General features: G+C 38.5%; 1 protein-coding gene across 1 annotated transcript in view; it reads left to right on the top strand.

The window, feature by feature from the left end:
* The window catches only part of LOC116511678 (V-type proton ATPase subunit S1-like), a 58,171-nt gene extending 39,883 nt beyond the window's left edge, over nt 1–18,288 (top strand). Inside the window, exons 8-11 of the mRNA XM_032221848.1 lie at nt 7,117–7,350; nt 9,429–9,491; nt 13,227–13,476; nt 18,079–18,288. Coding sequence (XP_032077739.1) covers nt 7,117–7,350; nt 9,429–9,491; nt 13,227–13,476; nt 18,079–18,288 — 757 coding nt within the window. The remainder of the gene's footprint in view (nt 1–7,116; nt 7,351–9,428; nt 9,492–13,226; nt 13,477–18,078) is intronic.
* Nucleotides 18,289–20,596: the final 2,308 nt, after the last annotated feature.

Raw genomic sequence — 20,596 nt, 5'->3', positions numbered from 1 at the left:
CCACCCCCTAGAGTTGGGAGCAACTAGAACATATGTGCGAGGGGAACCTTTACCTTTTTAATTTTGGCCATTATTCCATTTGCTTCTTGCCATTTGTGATGTAGCAATAACTGCATTTTCCAATTTGACCATCTCACACGCTTTACACACCAACCTTCCCCCAGCAGGTGCATTCCAGTTGTACTATTGTACAATTCCTATCTTCCTCAGTTGCCATAATAATTGTCCCATAATTTTAGTTCTAGAATGCACCAAGTTCGTTAAAGATCAGAAATGAATAAATGTGAATATCCTTTAAAAAGCTGAAAGAATTTCCTTTGTATTGTTGATAATTAAACATTATCTAAGTGGGAAAAGTATCCGCTGTATTACAGCTACATCCTTTAATTCAGAAAAAAATAAATCATAAACAAATTTTCTATCCTTTCATAAGATTGCAGGCTATAATATCTTTTTCATGCCCATGCAGTATAATAATTCTCAAGTGGGGGTTCTGTATATGACTATATTGGATTTATATAGGATCATGAAAATAGAAGGAATGCTGTGCTGTAAAAAGAGACAGAGAGGCACACAGAGAAAACATTTATTGGTCAGATCTGCAAATAAATCTTAGTTTTCAAAGGTCTTCATGCCTTCCCTCAAGATTTCTATGGTTTACCCAGATTAGGACCATAGATTTTGAATTAATCTTTCTTCCACGTATAATTTAAATCATTCCCAAAGTTGCTACTGTATATCTTACTTCCACAATATTTCTTCCTGCAGTTGCTCACAGTACAATCCGATTCCATTAATTCCATTATAGTTATAGAGAATCCCAATTTATTGATAATCCTGCTGCCATAAAATGCCACCATAACAATGACCCAATTTATGCAAATCTGGATTCTCTTTTCCTTGGAGAAAACATGAAAGTTATAGAACAAAAACCATAATTATGCACACATTCAATTCACTTCAATGGGGCTTGAGCCTTTTCTGTTCAGGATTCCTATCAACATTTCTCATTAATCAAAGGTTTGCTTGAGAGGCTGTGTTTATCCTTGAGAAATCAAATAGCACAGAAAGAAGATTAAGGTTTGATTACTTTACACCATGCTTTGAAAATAACATCAGTCTTCACTGTTTGCTTCATTTTTGTAAACTCAAATTTGCTGTTCATAAACACAGCATTAAAGAAGATGAGAAATCATCAATACTACTTAAGTGTTGATTTAGGAATGTCTAACTTTGTGAAATAATATTCTCCATATAGGAAGCCTCCAGGTCTCAAGAACCCACATCACTGTGTTCAAAACATCTTATCATACAAGTCCTGGGAAAGAGCTGACAATGATGCTGTAGGAGAAACATAAGCAGGTTTTTGTTTCCTAACTTCCAGTCATTTTGAAGTAGGTTGGTATTGGAGACAATTACTGGTTGTTGTTTAAAGTAGTTGAAAGTCAAATATTGAATAATAATTCTAACTAAACTGAAACAGAGAGTCAACCCAAGGAAGTCAAGTATAGGGAATTTCACTTCCTGGTTATGACAGAGGAGTATATCATTTGGTTTTCTTGGCAACCTGGAGATTATATGTGCCACAACCTTATTCCTGGAAGGTTTTTCAGTTCCTCATCGAGCTTGCAGCTCTAGGATTTCCTCATGTAGTGATAAATCAAATCCAACCGCTCGTCTCCTCTTCTCCATTCCCTCCCCTCCTCTCCTCTTCCTACCTCCCTCTTCTTTTTGTTTTCAGCTAAAGTACAGGTATTTCTCAACTTAAGACTACAAGTGAACCCAATATGTCAGTTGCTGAGACATTTAAGTGAATTCCCCCCATTTTACAACTTTGTTTGCCATAGTTGTTAAGTGAATCACTGCAGTTTTTAAATGAGTGACATGGTTGTTAAGAGGATCTGGCTTTCCCATTGATTTTGCTGGTCAGAAGATTGCAAACGGTAATCACAGTATTCCAGAACATTGCAACTATCATAAATATGAGACAGTTGCCAAGCTCCTGAAATTTGATCATGTGACCATGAGGATGCTGTCATAAGTGTGAAAAAATGGTCATAGGTCACTTTTTTCAATGGCATTGTAACTTTGACTGTTGTAGGTCGAGGACTAGGTTCGCCTGGTGCACCAATTGCGACCCTACCTGGATTGGGAGGCTCTTCGAATAGTCACTCACGCCCTTGTGACCTCAAGACTGGACTACTGTAACGCGCTCTACATGGGGCTGCCCTTGAAGAGTATTCAGAGACTGCAGCCGCGCGAGTGATTGTGGGTGCACCTCGGTACACCCACGTTACACCTATCCTCTGCGAGCTGCACTGGCTGCCTATTGGGCTCCAGACACGCTTCAAGGTGCTAGTCGTTACTTTTAAAGCCCTGCATGGTATTGGACCTGGGTACTTGAGAGACCTCCTCCTACCAATTACCTCCCTAAGACCTATCAGATCCCACAGATTAGGCCTCCTCCGAATTCCAGCCGCCAGCCAGTGTCGACTGGCAACTCCTTGTGGGAGGGCCTTCTCTGTGGCTGCTCCGGCCCTCTGGAATGATCTCCCCGTTGAGATCCAGAACCTCACCACCCTTCCGGCTTTCCGCAAAGCCACTAAGACCTGGTTGTTCCGGCAGGCCTGGGGCTGATGAATCTCCAGCCCCACTTGAATGTTGCGACCGTTGTTGTTCTTTTAATCTGTCTGTCCTTTGTCCTATTTGTATCCCCTTCCCCCCTTGGTTGTTAGCTGCCCTGAGTCTCTCGGGAATAGGGCGGCATACAAATTGAATAAACTACAACTACTACAACTATGTGTAGTCACTGCCTCTAGAAGTAAAAGAGTTGCAATTTCTGGACTCCCCATCCCACCCCCCCAAAATAAAGATGGGACCTTTGCTTTAGAATTACCTGCTTAGTATGGTTTGAGTGGTTCAAGGAGTACCTTAAATATTAAATAGTATATAGGCTCTGTTCACATATAGTGATGTGTCCAGAGGTTTTAAACGAACCACTAAGGTCTGGTTCATAATTCACTGTTAATCACTGGTCTTACTTATCATTCTAAACCAGGGGTGTCAAACTCGATTTCATTGAGGGCTTCATCAAGATTGTGTTTGACCTTGGGGCGATGGGGTGGGCATGGCCAGCATGATATCAGCCATGTCAGGGGGCCCCTGTGGTGGCCTGAGTGCTCCACCAGTGAAAACTGGCTCCTGAGTTCCATTTTCAGCTGTGACGGCCTCATGCAACCTTCTGCCAGTGAAAACAAAGCTCAGGGGGGGAACACGTGGCCCTCATGAGCTCTGTTTTCTGCTGGGACTGCCTCCTGCAACCCTCTGACAGTGAAAATTGAGATCAGGAGGGCTGTGTGTGGCCCTCCAAGCTCTGTTTTGGCTGGCAAAAGCACTGCGGGCAGGTCCTTTCCTGTTCCCAGGGCAGCCCTGTGGGCCTAGATATAAGTACCTTGGAAGCCTGGATCCAGCCCCCGGGCCTTGTGTTTGACACTCCTGTTCTAACATCCATCTTCTATAATGGCTATCATGATACATACTGCCAACCACAGAACTGTAGCTTTTGGCAGGAAGCAGAGAAAAATTGAAGCAGAACTTTGAGTGCTTCAGCAAAGTGTTGTTGCTAGTTGTGAAGTTGTGTCCGACCCATTGCAACCCCATGGACAACGCGTCCAAGGGATTTTCATGGCAAAGATACTGGAGTGGGTTGCCATTTACTTCTCCAGTGGATCACGCTTTGTCAGAGCCCACTGCTATGCCCTGTCTATCTTGGGTGGCCCTGCACAGCATAGCTCATAGTTTCATTGAGCTACGCAAGCCTCTTCGCCATGACAAGGCAGTAATCTATGAAGGGGACCAGCAAAGTATTACAATGTATGCACGCACACACATACACACATTTGTTTTCTGAGGTTTTCGTTGGTGTTTGTATGTAGGTCTTTGGTTATTCGGGTTTTCTCCCGCGTAAAATTGGAAGTGTCTTGGCGATGTTTCGACGAAGTCTTATTCGTCATCTTCAGGCTGGTTTACTCAGCTTCCTGCTTCCAGGAGCAATGTGAGACCGCAGCTGTTTCTTCCTTTTAACTGCCAGTGGGTGTGTGTGCTGATTGGGTGGGAGCTTGGCTGTATTCTGATTGGGTGGAGGTATGTTCTGATTGGTTGGGGGTTAGTGCTCGGCTTAGTCTGAGTTGCCGGGGGATTTGAGATGGTGAGCTGTGTTGCTGTTGTTTGGCTTCATGTTTGTGGTCATGCCAGTGCTTCATGGTGGGTGTCAATGTGCTTCATGTATGGATTGGGGGGGGGGGTTTAAAGTGGCTAATGATGCAGCTGCGGTCTGGCTTCTGGTCCTTGGTCATGCTTCATCATCCGTGTGGGTTTGAGTCTGCTTTTTGCGTGGATGTGTGATGGTGACATCCTGTGTGGTTCTCATGAGTGTGGATCTGATGTCATTCTTCATGTTAGGGACTCGTATGTCAATAAGGGCGGGTTTCCAAATGGCTGGTAGGCGGGAGGCATTGTCTCGTTTGTTCATGCTGTGTGGGCGTTTTTCTATCTCGATGGCTTCTCTGATTATTCTGTTGTTAAAGTGTTCAGCTTTGGCAATAGTTCTGGTCTTTTTAAAGTCAATTTTATGTCCTGTGGCTTTAAGGTGTTGGACCAGGAAAGAAGTTGGTTCCTGTTTTCTGACTGAGTTCTTGTGTTCTTCAATGCATGCACTTATTCTTCTGTTGGTTTGTCCGATATATGTGGTGGGGCAGGTGGTACATGGGATTTCATATACTCCTTGATTTTCTAACTCAATTTTGTCTTTGGGATTTCTCAGGATGGTGGATATTTTTCGGTTTGTGCAGAATGCTGTCTTGATGTTGTGTTTGTGGAGGATTTGGTTGCTTCTGTCTGTGGTGCCTTATATGTATGGGAGGAGGGCTTTTCCGTTATCTTGTTCTCTGTCATGGATTTGTCAAGGACCTCTGTAAAGGACCAGAAGCCAGACCGCAGCTGCATCATTAGCCACTTGAACACCCCCCCCCCCAATCCATACATGAGGCAGACTGACACCCACCATGAAGTGCTGGCACAGCCACAAACACAAAGCCAAACAACAGCAATGCAGCTCAACATCTCAAATCCCCCGGCAACTCAGACTAAGCCGAGCACTAACCCCAACCAATCAGAACACACCTCCATCCAATCGGAACACAGTTAAAAGGAAGAAACAGCTGCGATCTCACATTGCTCCTGGAAGCACGAAGCCGAGTAAACCAGCCTGAAGATGACGAATGAGACTTCGTCAAAACATCGCCAAGACACTTCCAATTTTACATGGGAGAAAACCTGAATATCTATATCTATCTATCTCTATCTCTATCTCTATCTCTCTCTCTCTCTCTCTCTCTCTATCTATCTCTATCTCTATCTCTATCTCTATCTCTATCTATCTATCTATCTATCTATCTATCTATCTATCTATCTATCTATCTATCTATCTATCTATCTATCTATCTATCTATCTATCTATGGAAGTTCACTGCTTCCATTCTCTGTCCATCAGCTCGTCATAAGAGACCATCCAGACAGAAACCCAATATTTTTACTGTTGCCTTTGTTACATTTGTGTTGCATTTGTACTGATAAATAAATAAAGGGAGACTAGTATAGATCTCTTTCAAGCTATTTAGCTCTCATCAGCTAGCCATACCCTTACTGGGATTAGAAGATGCAAAGAAGATTAAGATGCAATACACCACAGGTTCTAATCCCAGTAAGGGTATAGCTAGCTGATGAGAGCTAAATAGCTTGAAATAGATCTATACTAGTCTCCCTTTATTTATTTATCAGCACAAATACAACATATATACATATACATATACATATACATATACATATACATATACATACACACACACACACACACACACACACACACACACACACACACACGCCTGAGGATGGCAAGTGAGACCTCGCTGAAACGTTGCCAAGACAATTTCAAACTTACATGGGAAAGGACCCGAATAGAACAAGACCAGCATACCTTACACCTGTGAAAATCTACTAAAACAAATATATATATAAAACTTCCTGAATGAGGGGAATTGAATAAGTTGTCTTTTAGTTCTTGGTGCCTCCATGCAAGAGTTAATTTTTTAAGGGCAAAATAGATCAAAGACATTACTGAAGATGCTGCACTACCCAATACCCATATAGCAATGGATATTCTGCTTTCTCTTATAAAGATCCAAGATGGTCCAAACTCTATTTGCTGCCAGAGTTTGATTCTGATTGGCTCAAGGTTGACTCAGCCTTCCAACCTTTGGAGGTCGGTAAAATGAGGACCCAGATTGTTGGGGGCAATATGCTGATTCTGTAAACTGCTTAGAAGGGGCTGTAAAGCACTGTGAAGTGGTATATACATCCTATTGTGGTTGTTATTACTCTCTTCGGGTCTCTGTTACTATCATCCAGTGTAGTTTTCATTTCCCATACAGAGATCCTGAACAATTTTACATTTTGTTTCCTTTTTCTCTATTGCCCTTTCTTTGTGATGCTTTGCAACAGTCTGATCATTCATTAATACTGTGAAATAGAAAAGCTAATCCAACTTGATGCAGGATGCATATTCACCTAAGCCCCTTTCTTCTGTTTCAAGCTTGGGTAAAGAAAGGTAGAGTTGTGTCAATTGTGGTGATTTTTCCCAACATCTGTGACAGCCCATTAATCCAAACTTTTGTTTTCTGTAAAAGCCAAAAATATAAGTCTGCTGAAGAAGCCAATGTTCAGAATCAAAATACAGGCACATTTTGCTGTCTGTGATTACAGGAGAAGAACTTCTTAGAAGTGCCTGGTGGCCAGGGAGAGCTTGCTGGCATCTGAGCATCCAGGAGAATTGACTTCAGTTGCATTATAATTTGTATTATTTCCATGATAATGTCATAACTCATTCTGATTAATAGGGAGCCTCAGCAAGCAACGTTCACTAACACGCTTGTCCATTCTTAACATTTCTGGATTGCTGTGTGTAGATAATAAGGCTAAGGGTGACATTTGATCTCTGGGTTTTGTTTTCTGCTGAAATAAATCACGTTTTTCATGTTTTCTCTTCCAGGAACCTGTGAGACATGATATAATGTGGCATAGTAAGCGACAATTAATGTCTGTTGAAAGTGAAGTAATTGACTTATATCCTCCTCTGAATGTAACCAATGGGACCAACACCACATGCATCCTTTTCTATGCAACTAATTTCACACTTACAGTCAATACCACCATTCACATGAATCTGACAAATTCGACATTTCTGTTTCCTAATGTGGATACGACATCATCTGTTTGTTCAGACACCAATGCAACGTGAGCAAGATTAAAATATTATTTCAGCACTGATCCTCTTTAATAGTAAATTAGGCAAGCAGGTTATCGCTCTTTAAATCACAGATAATAGAGCTAAAATACTACAAATTGGTAATAGTTCAGATTAAGATTGACTGCATTAAGATAATTATGAAATCGTGCAGTTCGTTTTGTGCTTTTTGCATTTTAAAACAAATTTTTCTTAGGAACATCCTAGGCTTTGTCCATTTTTACATTCACTTTATTTTGTAAATGAATATGGGTATACAGTCCGATAGACATTTACCTGAGGCCATTGTCTATAGCAGCATCTACAGTTGCAGTCAAGAGAGAAGAGCTTGGCAAAAGTTGTATGACACAAGCTAAAATTCTTTTTACCTGTGCATCATGATGTTGCATACATGCTTGAAATGGAGCAGCAGCTGGGCAGTATTGCTTTCAATGTTTTGGAGAAACTTGAAAGCTTCTGTATCTATGCATGTTTTCTACTGAACTATTGCATCTGGAAAACAATTTTGAGTAGATGTGCACAGGCTTATGGAACAACATTCCTTTTTCATAGTTGGGAAATTGGACTAAGGCCCCTAAAATGACAACTTCTCTATATTAAGACAGGAAAGCAAAGCCACTAAACCAGGGATGTGCAATCTTGGCAACTTTAAGACCTGTGAACTTGTTGGTTGGGGAATTCTGGGAGTTAAAGTCCACAGATCTTAAAGTTGCCCTCAAGACATAAGAGTGTTAATTGTATAGAATGTGCCTAAATAACTCGCTTGTTCTGTGCTGTGCACTTCAAGAGGAGTGTGTCTAGAATTCATGGACTGCATAAGCATTTTCCTACATAGTTTAGGAAATTCCATGATTGCACTGTCCCTTAAATGACAAGCAAAAAAAATATTTTTACTGATAACTTACCCATCAATTTGTGGCTAGAGTCCAAGAGTTCTTGGATTGATTCCAAAGCCTGACACATTTTAGGTAGAATTTCATAGGTGGATCATTATAAGTGTCCATGACCCCAAAATAGGATTCTTGCTTACAATCACTATGTACCCATGTAATGTATACAGTTTTTGTGATGGCCATTATTTGTGCTAGAGCTTGCTGCCAAAACCACAGAATCAGCCATTTCAGGTGACCTTTTAATCCAAAATGACACAACCAAGATAATGCGCAGTAATGCCGGCAGCACCCCACCCCTGGTATGGCCCATTTCCTATTTCTCATGTTAACTCAAAAATGCATTTTATTCCTTGATGCCCATGATTGAAGAACATAGCTACTCTTTTAATTTATATCAATCTTCCCCAGCCTGCCATTCTCAGACTTGTACAAAGTCAGCTGATCTGTTGGTAGTGAAGACCTGATGACTAGAAAATGCCTAATTATGGGAAATGCTTTTTTTGTTTTTACTTCTATACAAGTTAAAATACAAAGAGTACAACTGGGACTTCTTATATACGGTATTTCTTTCTTTCATTTCCGAAACACTTCTCCATGTACACTCCCCCCTGCCCATGCTATAATTTTTATTCTTTACTCTCATTCTATAGTTTGGCAGACTTACATTCAAGTGAATTCTTAAGTGTTGCTGTAGAGTCCAGTGCAATTGATAGCTTTTCCACTTTTGTTTGCCAAGAAAAGAAGAGATTCTCCTATCTGGAGACTTCTATGTATTATTTCCCTGTATTTACTATCAATATATAGTATATACTCAGTTTCCCTGAAAATAAGACCTCCTTGGATAATAAGGCCAATCTGGCTTTTGAGTGCATGGGCTAAAATAAGCCTGGCCCCAAAAATATTGCAACACAGCAGCAGCCATGAGGTGACCATGCTCACCTCCTCCTGCACCTCAAAAATATTAAGACCTCCCTGAAAATAAGGCCAAGCACTTATTTGGGGGGTCAAAAGAAAATAAGACCCACTCTTATTTTTGGGGAAAACATGGTATTCACTATATATACTATTATTAAAATACTTTCCTATGTGTTATTTCCCTATACTTACTGGCTCATTTATCCAGATTTTATTTGAAAATAATATGTTAACATTTCATTTTTTCTCCCCCCCATTAGGTTATCATTAAAATACACCAACCTGGAAAATGAGAAGATTGACATCAAGACCCTGGAAATAAGGTAGTTTGGAAGGATAGCAATAGCACTTAGATTTATATACCACTTTACAATGCTTTGCAGCCCTAAGTGGTTTACAAAATCAGCATACTGCACCCAATAATCTGGTTCCTCATTTTACCCATCTCGGAAGGATGGAAGGCTGAGTCAACCTTGAGCCTGATGAGATTCAAACTGCTGAATTCTGTATTCAAACCACTGCACCACCACAGCTCATATATAATAAACCTTATTGGCAATTTCTTACAACACAGCTCATATGCATGAGGTGCATTGTAAAATGTTGCAAATAATATATTTCAGGTTTTTCTTAATAAGGACCCCCCCACCTCCACGCTGAGGGAAACAGTAGACTACTTTTGAAAGCAAAATGATTTTCTGCAATGTTTAGGGGACATGGGATGATAGGTCGCCAGTTCAAAGAAAAAAAAGTTCTGAAGTTTTGCTAGGTCAGCAGTAGGCATCTTTCGCCTATTAGAGGAGCAATTTTCTTTCTCAGCCCAGGCAGTTAGCTTCTATCTGCTTTCTTTGAATCATATATTATGCATCACTGAGACGATTTCACATCTCAATAGATGCATTATGAATGAATGTATATTATTAGAACAGTAAAGCAACAAAATCCAGATGGGCATATGCATGGCCTTTTTACTGTCTCTCTCATTTATTTTCGAAGCAATTACAATGTGAACTGATCTTCTCCCCTCAAAAAAAAAAAAAAAAAGAGAGAAAAGAAAATAATTAAATATCAGCTACGGATAATTTAGAGTAGTATTGCTCAATCTAAGCAACTTTAAGCTGTCTAAACGTCAACTTCCAAAATAATCCTGCATGTTTTGCTAGTTTTTGCTAGGCTTCTTTCTGTCTCCTTTCGCTGCCTAAAAATATTATTGCTCCATTTTCTCTTGAAATAAAGAGGAATATTATGCTTCAAGTCTAGCCAACATTTTCAGATTTTGCCATTTAAATCTATTGATTTGCTTCTCAATCCTACAGCTCTGCATGCCTCATTTACACTTTTTCATATTATTTCCCATTAGGTAGTGATGTATTATTAGATATGTCTTTACTGACAAATCTGTATTGTTGCATGGCTAGATGATGTCATCTTAGAGTGTTCCTATCTATGATCTAGGTTCTCATTTATTTACCTGTTGTTTGGTGGTCTACCAGCTCAGATAGTCAAACAGAAACAAGTGTATAAATCACAGCAACCCCAGTCAAGACAAAACCCAGCAAACCCTTCTCCCTTGTATCAAAGAACTGGTAAAGTTACTGGTTCAGTAAAGTAGTGGTTGCAAGAAGAAAAAACAAGGTCAGTGAATACCAAGATTACATCACTTTAGAACAGGGGTGTCAAACTCAAGGCCCAGGGCCAGATCCGGCCTGTAGGGTTCTTAAAAATGGCCCTGGAAAAAGTGAAGGACTGGTCCGCGGTGCTTCTGACAGCACAAATGGGCTCCTGGGCTCCATTTTTGGCTGCCATAGCCTCCTGCAATGCTCTGCCTGTGAAAATGAAGCTCGGGTGGGCCGCAAGTGGAGAGTTGCAGGAGGCTGTGGCCACCAAAAACAGAGCTCAGGAGTCTATTTTCGCTGGCAGAGTTTTCAGGCCACCACAGCTGCCTTCAACAGGAGTGACGTCAAGCTGGCCATGCCCACCCTAGAGACAACCCCGAGGTCAAGCACAACCCTGATGCGGCCCTCAATGAAATTGTGTTTGACAGCCCTGTTTTAGAATCAAAGTGACATGAACACACAAAGTGTAAGTGCTAATTGTGACTATGTCTATAGTAGTGCAGCTAGGACCTAGGACTAGATAATATTTATTCATTTTTTTAAAATGGTCCTTCTGAGGAATGAATTCCTTCACCTGAAGTTGGCCGAACACATTCTGAGTCTTCAATCCTGCCTAAACTAATGGCTTAACAAATCAATTGGACAGCACTGTAGGGAAAATACAGTTCGCTATTGAGGTCAAACTGGAATGACTGGAAAGCAATTTACAACAAATAATAAAGACTATCTTGGGAATGAATAAATAGAATAACACAGACAATGAATTTAAATTAAGAAAACTTAAATCTTTTGCCACATGGTTCAGGACACTATTATTAACAAGGCAGCCAAGAGACCACAACATTTAGCAATGTTAAAATGCAACCGTGATATTTTCCAGTAGAACAGCCTCTGGCAGACCAGCTAATGAAACACTTGCAAGTAATATCGAATTCAAGAAGTATGATTTTTTTAAAAAACTTCATAAGAAAATGTTAAGTTACAATAAAAATTGTGAGCTGCAAGCAGGCCAAGCTATAACATTAATATTGATGGAAACCCCATGTTTATCTTGCAGCTATTGCAGAAATCCTCCTGATTAGACACACTTATACAATCTTTCCCTTATTTAAATTATTTCTTAGATTATTACATGGGCTTCCAACTCCATCAGACAAATATTCCTAAAGCTTAGAAGAGGGGAAATGTTGCCACAGTTGAATTGTGAAAGGAAATTCATACTTATAGGAATATAAGATGCTTTCCTAAAGCAGCACAAACTACTTTAGAGGTTCATTCTAATGCTATTTCTCTAAATAACAAGAACTTTCAGGATTTCAGTTTAGGAAATAGGTTTACTGTATCTAAGCGGGAAAAAACACTGCTCTAAACACCTGTCATCTAGTAATCAACTAAACTTTTACAGCTCAGATTTAGTAGCCTTAGACCCAACTGGAGACTTCTTCCAACTGTCTTCTTCATTTTTGAACTGGAAATGCTGGGGAATAATTCTTGAATCTTGTCTGTTTCTGTTATCCCAATGACTAATGAAGACAAAGGAAGAAGCTGAAGTTGACTGGCTATTATATTGAACATAAGCTAGGAAGACAAAAACTGAAAAATGAGAAAATGAAAAACAGTGCCAACATTTTGGTATTCCTGGACAGACTACAATAGCCTAGCAAAGTCCTTTATTAATTAATCTCCAAGGTCCCCTTAAGTCTATGAAAGAAGTTAATTTCCTACACTGTTTTTGTGATCCAATTTTTGATGTGTGGGAACATATTCAGAGATATACTGCTGCCACACTCAGGTGTACATATTTTTATCTTTCAATGAAAGTAACAATGTTCTTCCAGAAGTCCCCTTTTCTAGATAATAAAAAACCTCCCCCCCCCAAAAGATAATAAGCATACCTCTTTTGGAGAGTGCCCTCTACCTCATTGAAAAAATTAGCCAAATCCAATTGTCTATAATTTTTATGAGTGTATATTTAAAAGAACAAAAAATCCTTGGAATCTATTTGTCAACGTCAAACAAAATCAGTGGTGCTAATAGACATTTTGAGACCTTTTTTCATCCACACGTTTTACTAGGAAGTAAGCAGTTTTACATGGACAAACCTTAAAAAGTAAAACAAAACAAAACAATGAAACATCAATTAGCTGTCGGACATAGATTTTAAATAATAAGACTAAAAGTTGATCTGGTTATTATTTCTCTCATCACATATCCCTGTCTCTCTCTCTGTGTATGTGTGTGTCATTTGATCCCTTCTATGAATATAATGCCCTACCTTTCATCCGTGAGGTATAACTGTGGTTGCCCAGTTGAGAAGAATGTTGGGTTTTCACCTCCAAATGTGTCAAGTGTATCTGTATGTAATCTTACTTTCTGATGCTTTTGATTCTTCTTCTACGATGATCTCAGAATGACTCTTTCCCATGTTTTGTTCTTCTCTAGATTCTTGATGACGAACATGTTTTACACTAGCTCTTCAAAGCAATGGTTCACTTTAGATTTTATTCATATTCTGCAAGATAATATGGATGCTGAAGATGAACCTGCTAAATTTAATGTCTCTACTATCTATGGTCCTGCAGAGTATTCATTTCATTGTCCCTTGGTGGGCACGGAGAGCCACTATGATGTATTACTAATTCCAGCCAATGGTAAAGCTAAACAATGGAAAATTGATATTTCTGATTTCCAAGTGAGTACCTATCATTATTTAAGAAACTATAGCTCTAACTTGGATACCAAAGAACTGAAAATTAATACCATCTATGTGTTTTCTTCAGGCATAAGTGAAAATTTTATAAACTAAACAATTTTCAATGCCTTCCTCATTTTTGGTTTATGGTGACTTATCCAGTAAGGCAAGGATAAAAATTTATTTTATATCCAAGGCTGTAATTATCACGGTAATTGAAGAAATAAGGGACACAAGGAGAGCAGGGCTGAGTATTTTGGAGGCTGGAATTTGGAAGGCTTTCATTTTTAAGCTGTTATATTTGGAGATTTATTGTCACAGCCTGGTTGATAAGGAGGATGGAGAGGCAAGGACATCTAGAGACAAGAATTTTGGTGTGGATTTTTCAGGTAGTAGTGGAACTAATTAGTCTACTCCAGTTGAGACAGTCTCAGAAAATTCCCAGGGCCCCTTGCCTGCACCTAATCACAGCATTTCAGATTGATCTAGCCAAACTAAAGAGCAGAACTTTATAGAACGGAGAGACTTGCAAAAAGTAAACCAATAGAAGAGCCAATGGTGAAGAATAAACTTCCACAACTATGTCCCAAAGGTGCTTTTTAAGAGGAACTGGACTTTCTGGGTTTTTTTTTAAAAGACAATGCTTCTTGGATGAGAAGTGAAATGTCTTCAAACCTCCCCCACCCCCGAAAGTCCAGTTGCCTTTAAAAAAAGGATCTTTGGGACAACCATGACCTGGATCATTGAGAATTTCCATAGGCATTCCACATCTCTGTATTGTGTAGAAGTTCAAGTTGGTTTATTGATTGTCCACATTCCCTGAGAGAACATGCTGAAAGAAATGTTCCAAGCATCAGCTCTGTGGTATTTATCTTTCTATGAACTCTGAATTCCACTTCACTGTGCCCTCTAGTCATTTCCTTTGGATTTGTCCCTTGTTTACTGTATTCCTGGTCTTGACCTTGCTCTTTGATCATGTTTCAGTTGCCATCTTGAGATACAGTGAAAAGGACTCTCTGCTTCTAAACGTTCTGCCTGAGTTTGCATATCACTGGACTGTGTCAGGCATCCAGCTTGCTGTGTTGGCAGTACCAGCACAATGTGTAAATTTGGTCTGTCCCCCATCTCAACTCAGATGGAAACTGTAAAGTCTGTTTTCAACCATCACGGTTATATAGGACTTCAAAGGCCAAAAAAAGGGCATTTGGAGTCCCATATACTCCAGCTTGCAATAATTGAAATATTATGATGAGTAGCATTTGTAAAAAAAAAAAATGAAATACATACAATAAAAGCGTACTTCCCCACCCATCATAATGTACAACTGTAACTCTAGTTGGAATGTCTATCTTCAAGCTCCAGTTAATGCCAGACTAGTTATTTGTGTGATTCATAGGATGCAACTACATCCTTTTCCCATTTAATTGCAAATGACAGAAGGGAACATTAAGTTTTACTGGAACAGATCTCACTCCTTCCCAGCATACTTGGTCAAAACTGCACACAGAAGCTCACACAGACACACACACACACTTAAGGGCCCATACTGCATACTAAAAGTCCATGTTGCATCCATTTCTGTTACTTTTTTCGTAGTGGATGGAAGATAATTAGGCTAGGTAAAATCATGGGGGAAATACTAAAAGAAGGCAAGGCATTGTCCATTAAATCTTCATAAAATTGAGTTTGACTTGAGGACATTTTTTCTTTCCCAGCTGTAGACATTGTAGGAGGAGAGCTGTGTTACTCGATGAGAGCCAATAATCAAAGTTGATAGGTTGTTTTCAGAATAAATATAATTGAAGAGCATAACCTTTCATAAACTACAATTCACTTCTTCAGAAACATGAGGTGACTAATGTAGGAATTAAATTAAGATGAGGTAGGGAGAGGAATTCAAATGAAGAGAATGTGCTTATGTCAGACAAATTTCAAGTATCTTTATCAATTAAAAATTGCAATATATTAAAAGCCCACTGGGATCTTTGAGACCTGCTAGGATTGTCTTAAAGTAGCCATTTTGGTGGAAAAAGAAACACGAGCAGCACAAACAATATAGAGATTGTTAAACTCATATGTATCAAAAGATTTCAACTATCTCATAAGGCATCAGCAAACAAATTACATGAAAGCATTTTAAAAATCACGATTTAGCTTCAGAATAATAGAGACAGACTACGATGAATATTAGACCCGGAAACCTTGTCTAAAGATTTTGATCAAAAGATATAAGGAAAGAAAGTGGGTTTATGTTTTTTCTAAGTTTGCTCATCAAGAAACTGCAGGGAGTTTCATCGTTACCTTCTTGTTAGAATATAACTACCATATTCTCATCTCAAAGTGATGGCAAAGCTTGAGAAAAAAGGTAGCTTAGGGCAGACATCAAAGCAGGTATTGTTAAAGCCTAACCAGAGATGTTAAAGTAATGAAGCTTCCATTCTGAGTAGGAGTCAAAAACAAACCAAATAGTTTTTGTTGTTGTTCTTACAGTTGTTGGCAAGATTAATAGTGCAACAATATCTGTAAATGTAGCCCATCCAGTCCTCTTTAGATAAAGTGCTTACTAACATCAAAGCCTTTAATATGTTTCATGCACTTTTAACTCTAAGCGCAGCATCTAGTATGTTTTATTTCATTCCCATTCACGGGTCTGTGTGAACTAAAAGAATACAGATGACCTTTCTTTTTTTTTCCCCATTGAAATTATATTCTTTCTCTAATAAAAGATAGTTTTCCTCTTTTTCTGTCTTTGTGGTTTGTGCATATGTGCTTGAAACAGAGAGAGAAATTCTCTTTGTAATTTTTGCAAAATGTTTGAGAAGCTAACCAATGGTTTCCAATTTACATTCTCTCCATGCCTAAAATACATAGATAGACTCCTTCTCCAAAACTTGTCATCCTACTTGATTCCAATGCAGCAGCAAGAACAAAACAAGCCACATGATGGCAATAAGGTTGTTGACCCAAAATAAGGATCCTATCTTATTTCTGTATGAATGAAAACAGAATCAAGAATTATGATGGGAATGCTTAATGCCATTTTGTCATAGGTCCAAATTGCCTTCCCAAAATACACATAAGCAGCACAGGTGATAAAATAAAATCCTATGGGACACAACAAAATAATGATCTACATGTTGAATAATAGCCTCTCTCGCACTTGTTTCTGGACACACTCCAGTAGAAAGAGCGGAAACTACTGCAAAGCTGTACCCCCAGGCCAACTCTAGCAGGTAACCTAGGAATATATCAGGGGTATCAAAAGCTCCAAGACACCCAGAGAATTATTAGGATTACTCTCCCCCATCTAGTTCCAGTGTAAGACAATAATCACTCAAAGAAACATTAATTATTACCATGGGGACAATCCTACCTGCTGATTTCATCAGGCAAGAATGGTAAGGAATAAGCAAAGGAATTCTCATGTCTCTACATAACTGTCCACATCCTTAAGATCTACAAGATAAAAATAATCCACATGAATGGAATGAGCAATTGCCAAGATCATCTTCTTGGCTATCCGGAATCCACATTGTGGCAATTCTGATCTGCAAGTTACAATGAAAATTGCTCAAGGTGACCCTTTGAATATTCCATTTTCTCTGCTGCAAGGAGAGCATATATCTAGAAAAGCATTAATGGCTTATGCTGTACAAATGCAACAGAAACACCAAAGTAAATCACCTTTGCTTCATCTTCTGTTCCAGAGTTGGAATTCAATGACTGATTCCATTTCTATTCAATAAGCATTATTATTATCATGTTTTTCAAATTAGGACTACCATCCATTTTCTCCATTCTCATTAGAATGCCAGATCAGACTGGCTTCATGATTTTTTTAAAAAGTGATCTCTGCTTCCTTACATCTGGGATGTGTCCTTCACATATACTGTACACACCCAAACACACTCACTGCCTAAATGACCTGTACTAAAGCAACCTTCCCTTGAGCCAGAAACCATGTGGGTTTATAATCCAATTTCAAAAATTCTATTGCTGGGAAACATGATTGACTTCAGATGCATCTGCATGATAACAATTATCCGGGCATGTTTCAATTAGTTATATCACATCTTGACAAATGAAAATTGTTTTATGTTGGGAATTGCTATGACTTATGTTCTTGCATCAGAGATCCAGTCATTTAATGTCATCATTTTGGGGTTATCTTCAGCTGTTAACCAGTGCAAGATACAACGAAGGAAAGAGATGTGCTGGTTAAGTATTTTACTAAATACAATTAAATATGTTGGTGTCATCCCTGAAAAGCTTAAAGAACCTAGAGTCCAAGAGAGGTATTCTCTCCCCTTTCATGAATCTGGTTGTAAATGAAGATCTGTAGAGATGGCCCTTTTGATCATTTCCTACTATCAAAGACTCACCTATCTTACATGTGAAGGAAAGCTGTTCAGGTTGCATTTGGAAGGACAGCAAAAGCACCTTCTTCTCAATACAAATTCATTTTAATCTTTCACTTTTAAAAACTTCCAGTTCTGTATTTCAATTTATATTTTCCCCAGTTGCTTTGGGATCTCCATTAAATAGAAATGCAACATGTTGAACCAGATATTTGGATGACTCATTTCCCTTTTTCTTTTGCAGATTCAAGCTTTCAATATTGAAAACAATGTCTTTTCCTACGCGAGCGACTGCACATCATTTTTTACATCTGTAATTTGGATGGGTCTGGTCACCTCCCTAATTTTATTGTTCATCCTTACCTATGGAATCCACATGATTATGAATCTTACTACCAACAGTAGATTTGATGACCCCAAAGGTCCAACTCTTTCAGTCCCTCAAACAGAGTAACTATGGAATTGTAGTTTGTAAAATTGTTGCCATTGGCTGTGCCATCTAAAGCCATTGAGTTTAGCTGAGTTTAATAAGTCCAGGGCTTCTAAGTGTATCGGATAACTTACACTTGCTATGGGAGGAATCATATGCAAAGAATTAAAAATATGAGTTGCTTTGAAAAATGTTTTTTTTAAATATAGGAGACAATACATTAATACTTCTGCCACTCTTCATTCTCTTCTTAATAATTACTAAAATTAAAATTCTAAGGGAAATCTGAGATTATTCACAGTTGTTGCCAATTATTAAGGAGATCAGTCTCTAGTGTCAGTGTTATAAATGGAATTTTAAATACCTATTATACAGGTATTTAAGAAATGATTTGAGTAAGGTCTTATTAAGAAAACATACATTGAGATTAAAAATTCATCCTAAGTACATTTTAACAGAAAAGTAGGATATATACTGTATATATTTTTAAAAAATGCTTTCTTATATCTTCTTAAATATAACATTCATGTCTAATGTTGTGATCAGATGAAGCAGAGAAAATACTGCCAATTTCCATTAAAAAAAACCTGGGTATTAAAGCTCCTGTTATGCAAATGTATTTCTAACTGCAGATTCTAAGGTTGCTTTTTCTAATCATCTTATTGGAATGTTTTGCAGCCCAAATAATGAAATGAATTTGAGGCACAGTCATACTGAAATTGCACATTTTGTACTGCTGGGGGGGGGGAGATAATTGAGCAACTGTCACTTAACTTTTTTTTTCCATTTTCCCACTTTTTATTCAGATGTGGGGCTATTATGAATGAGGTTTAAAATGATGACTACTAGATGGCAGTTTAAAGAAAACTTCCCTTATTTCCATCTAGTAATGGACCAGATTTGTTTCAGCCCAGATATATTAGTCTTTTTCAGAAAGGCACATGATCATATTTACCAACTTCCTTAAGCTTGCACCTCAATTTTACTTTAATTGTTCATCCACTCTCTTTCTTATTCCTTCAAAAAAAGAAAATGGCATGATAATTTAAAACAATGTTAAAATGTTAAGATAAACTCAAAGGAGCAGGATATATACTTAGAACACTTTTACTTCAGAACAGGGAGATTTGGAGTGGGAAGCCAAAAACAAACAAACATACATTACTGTTTCAGAATTTTCTTCAGGATTCCAGTGACAAAGGCATTAATGAAGGGCCAGCATAAGTACATCAAGGACAGTGAATTCCAGCCCCACTTTAGGCATGAAAGCTGATTAGATGACTTTGGCCAGTTACTTTGTCTCAACCTAACCTATCTCATAGGCCTGTTGTTGTGGGGGGAAATAGAAGACAAGTGTTAGATATGTTTGCCACCTTGAGTTATTTATAAAAAAGTAATAATGGTGACACTTATTTTTTTTCCAAAAAATATGCTTAATGAATGAAAGCTGCAGTAAGAGCAGTCAACCACTGGAGTAGATTGTTTCATACAATGATACACTCCACTTCACTGGAGGTTAGATGACCATCTATCCAGAATGCTTTAGCAGTGAGCAATGCGTTGACCAAGATAAGATGTAAAGTCCTTCCCAACACCTGTTTTATGGACCTCTTACTAATAAACAGTTCAGCTTAAAAGATGCCTAGATATACCAGGCCATGTCCTAGATGTCCACTGAACACTAAACAACTTACACAATTTCTTCACATAGGTATGTTGGCTATCCAGGGTCTAACTTTGTGTTGCCTCTATAAAATGTCTATTTGTGTTCTTCTTTTAGTCAGAAAATCCCTTCTTAGACTGAAGACATTTTTTTACCCATAAACTATATAAACTCTCTATGTTGTATCTGTTTCCTCTGCATACACATTTGAAGAAAATTTATTTTCCTGCTTCTGTTTAATCAGACTTGAGAGTGGGATGGGGGGAATGCTGGATGGTTTTACTTTTACTTAGTCTGAATAGCCTTGTGTTTCTTTACTTATCTGCTGTCAATTAATATTCCAATTTACAATTAAAGGTGCATTGGATTACTTTATTAGTTAGGCATACTGACACGTTTATGCAGCCAGCATACTATTTTATTTTGCAGAAAAAATATAATCTATTTTGACACTGTGGTATCTATTTATTTCCTGAGTAGAAGTCCTTCAAGCAATGTTTTGAAGCAGAGGAATGTTCACAATTCTTACAGAGTAAACTGAAGGGGACCCAGGAGATAGCATATCTCAGAAATTAATGTGGCAGCCTCTGGCTCTGCTAATAAGACACTTTCAATTTCTTCCCAATAAGAGAACAAAATTGAAAGTTGTCATAAGGGGACCATCCTCTT

Source organism: Thamnophis elegans, chromosome 7 (genome assembly GCF_009769535.1).
Source record: "Thamnophis elegans isolate rThaEle1 chromosome 7, rThaEle1.pri, whole genome shotgun sequence".
Classification (NCBI taxonomy): Eukaryota; Metazoa; Chordata; class Lepidosauria; order Squamata; family Colubridae; genus Thamnophis; species Thamnophis elegans.
This window is presented reverse-complemented; position numbering and strand designations above follow the sequence as displayed.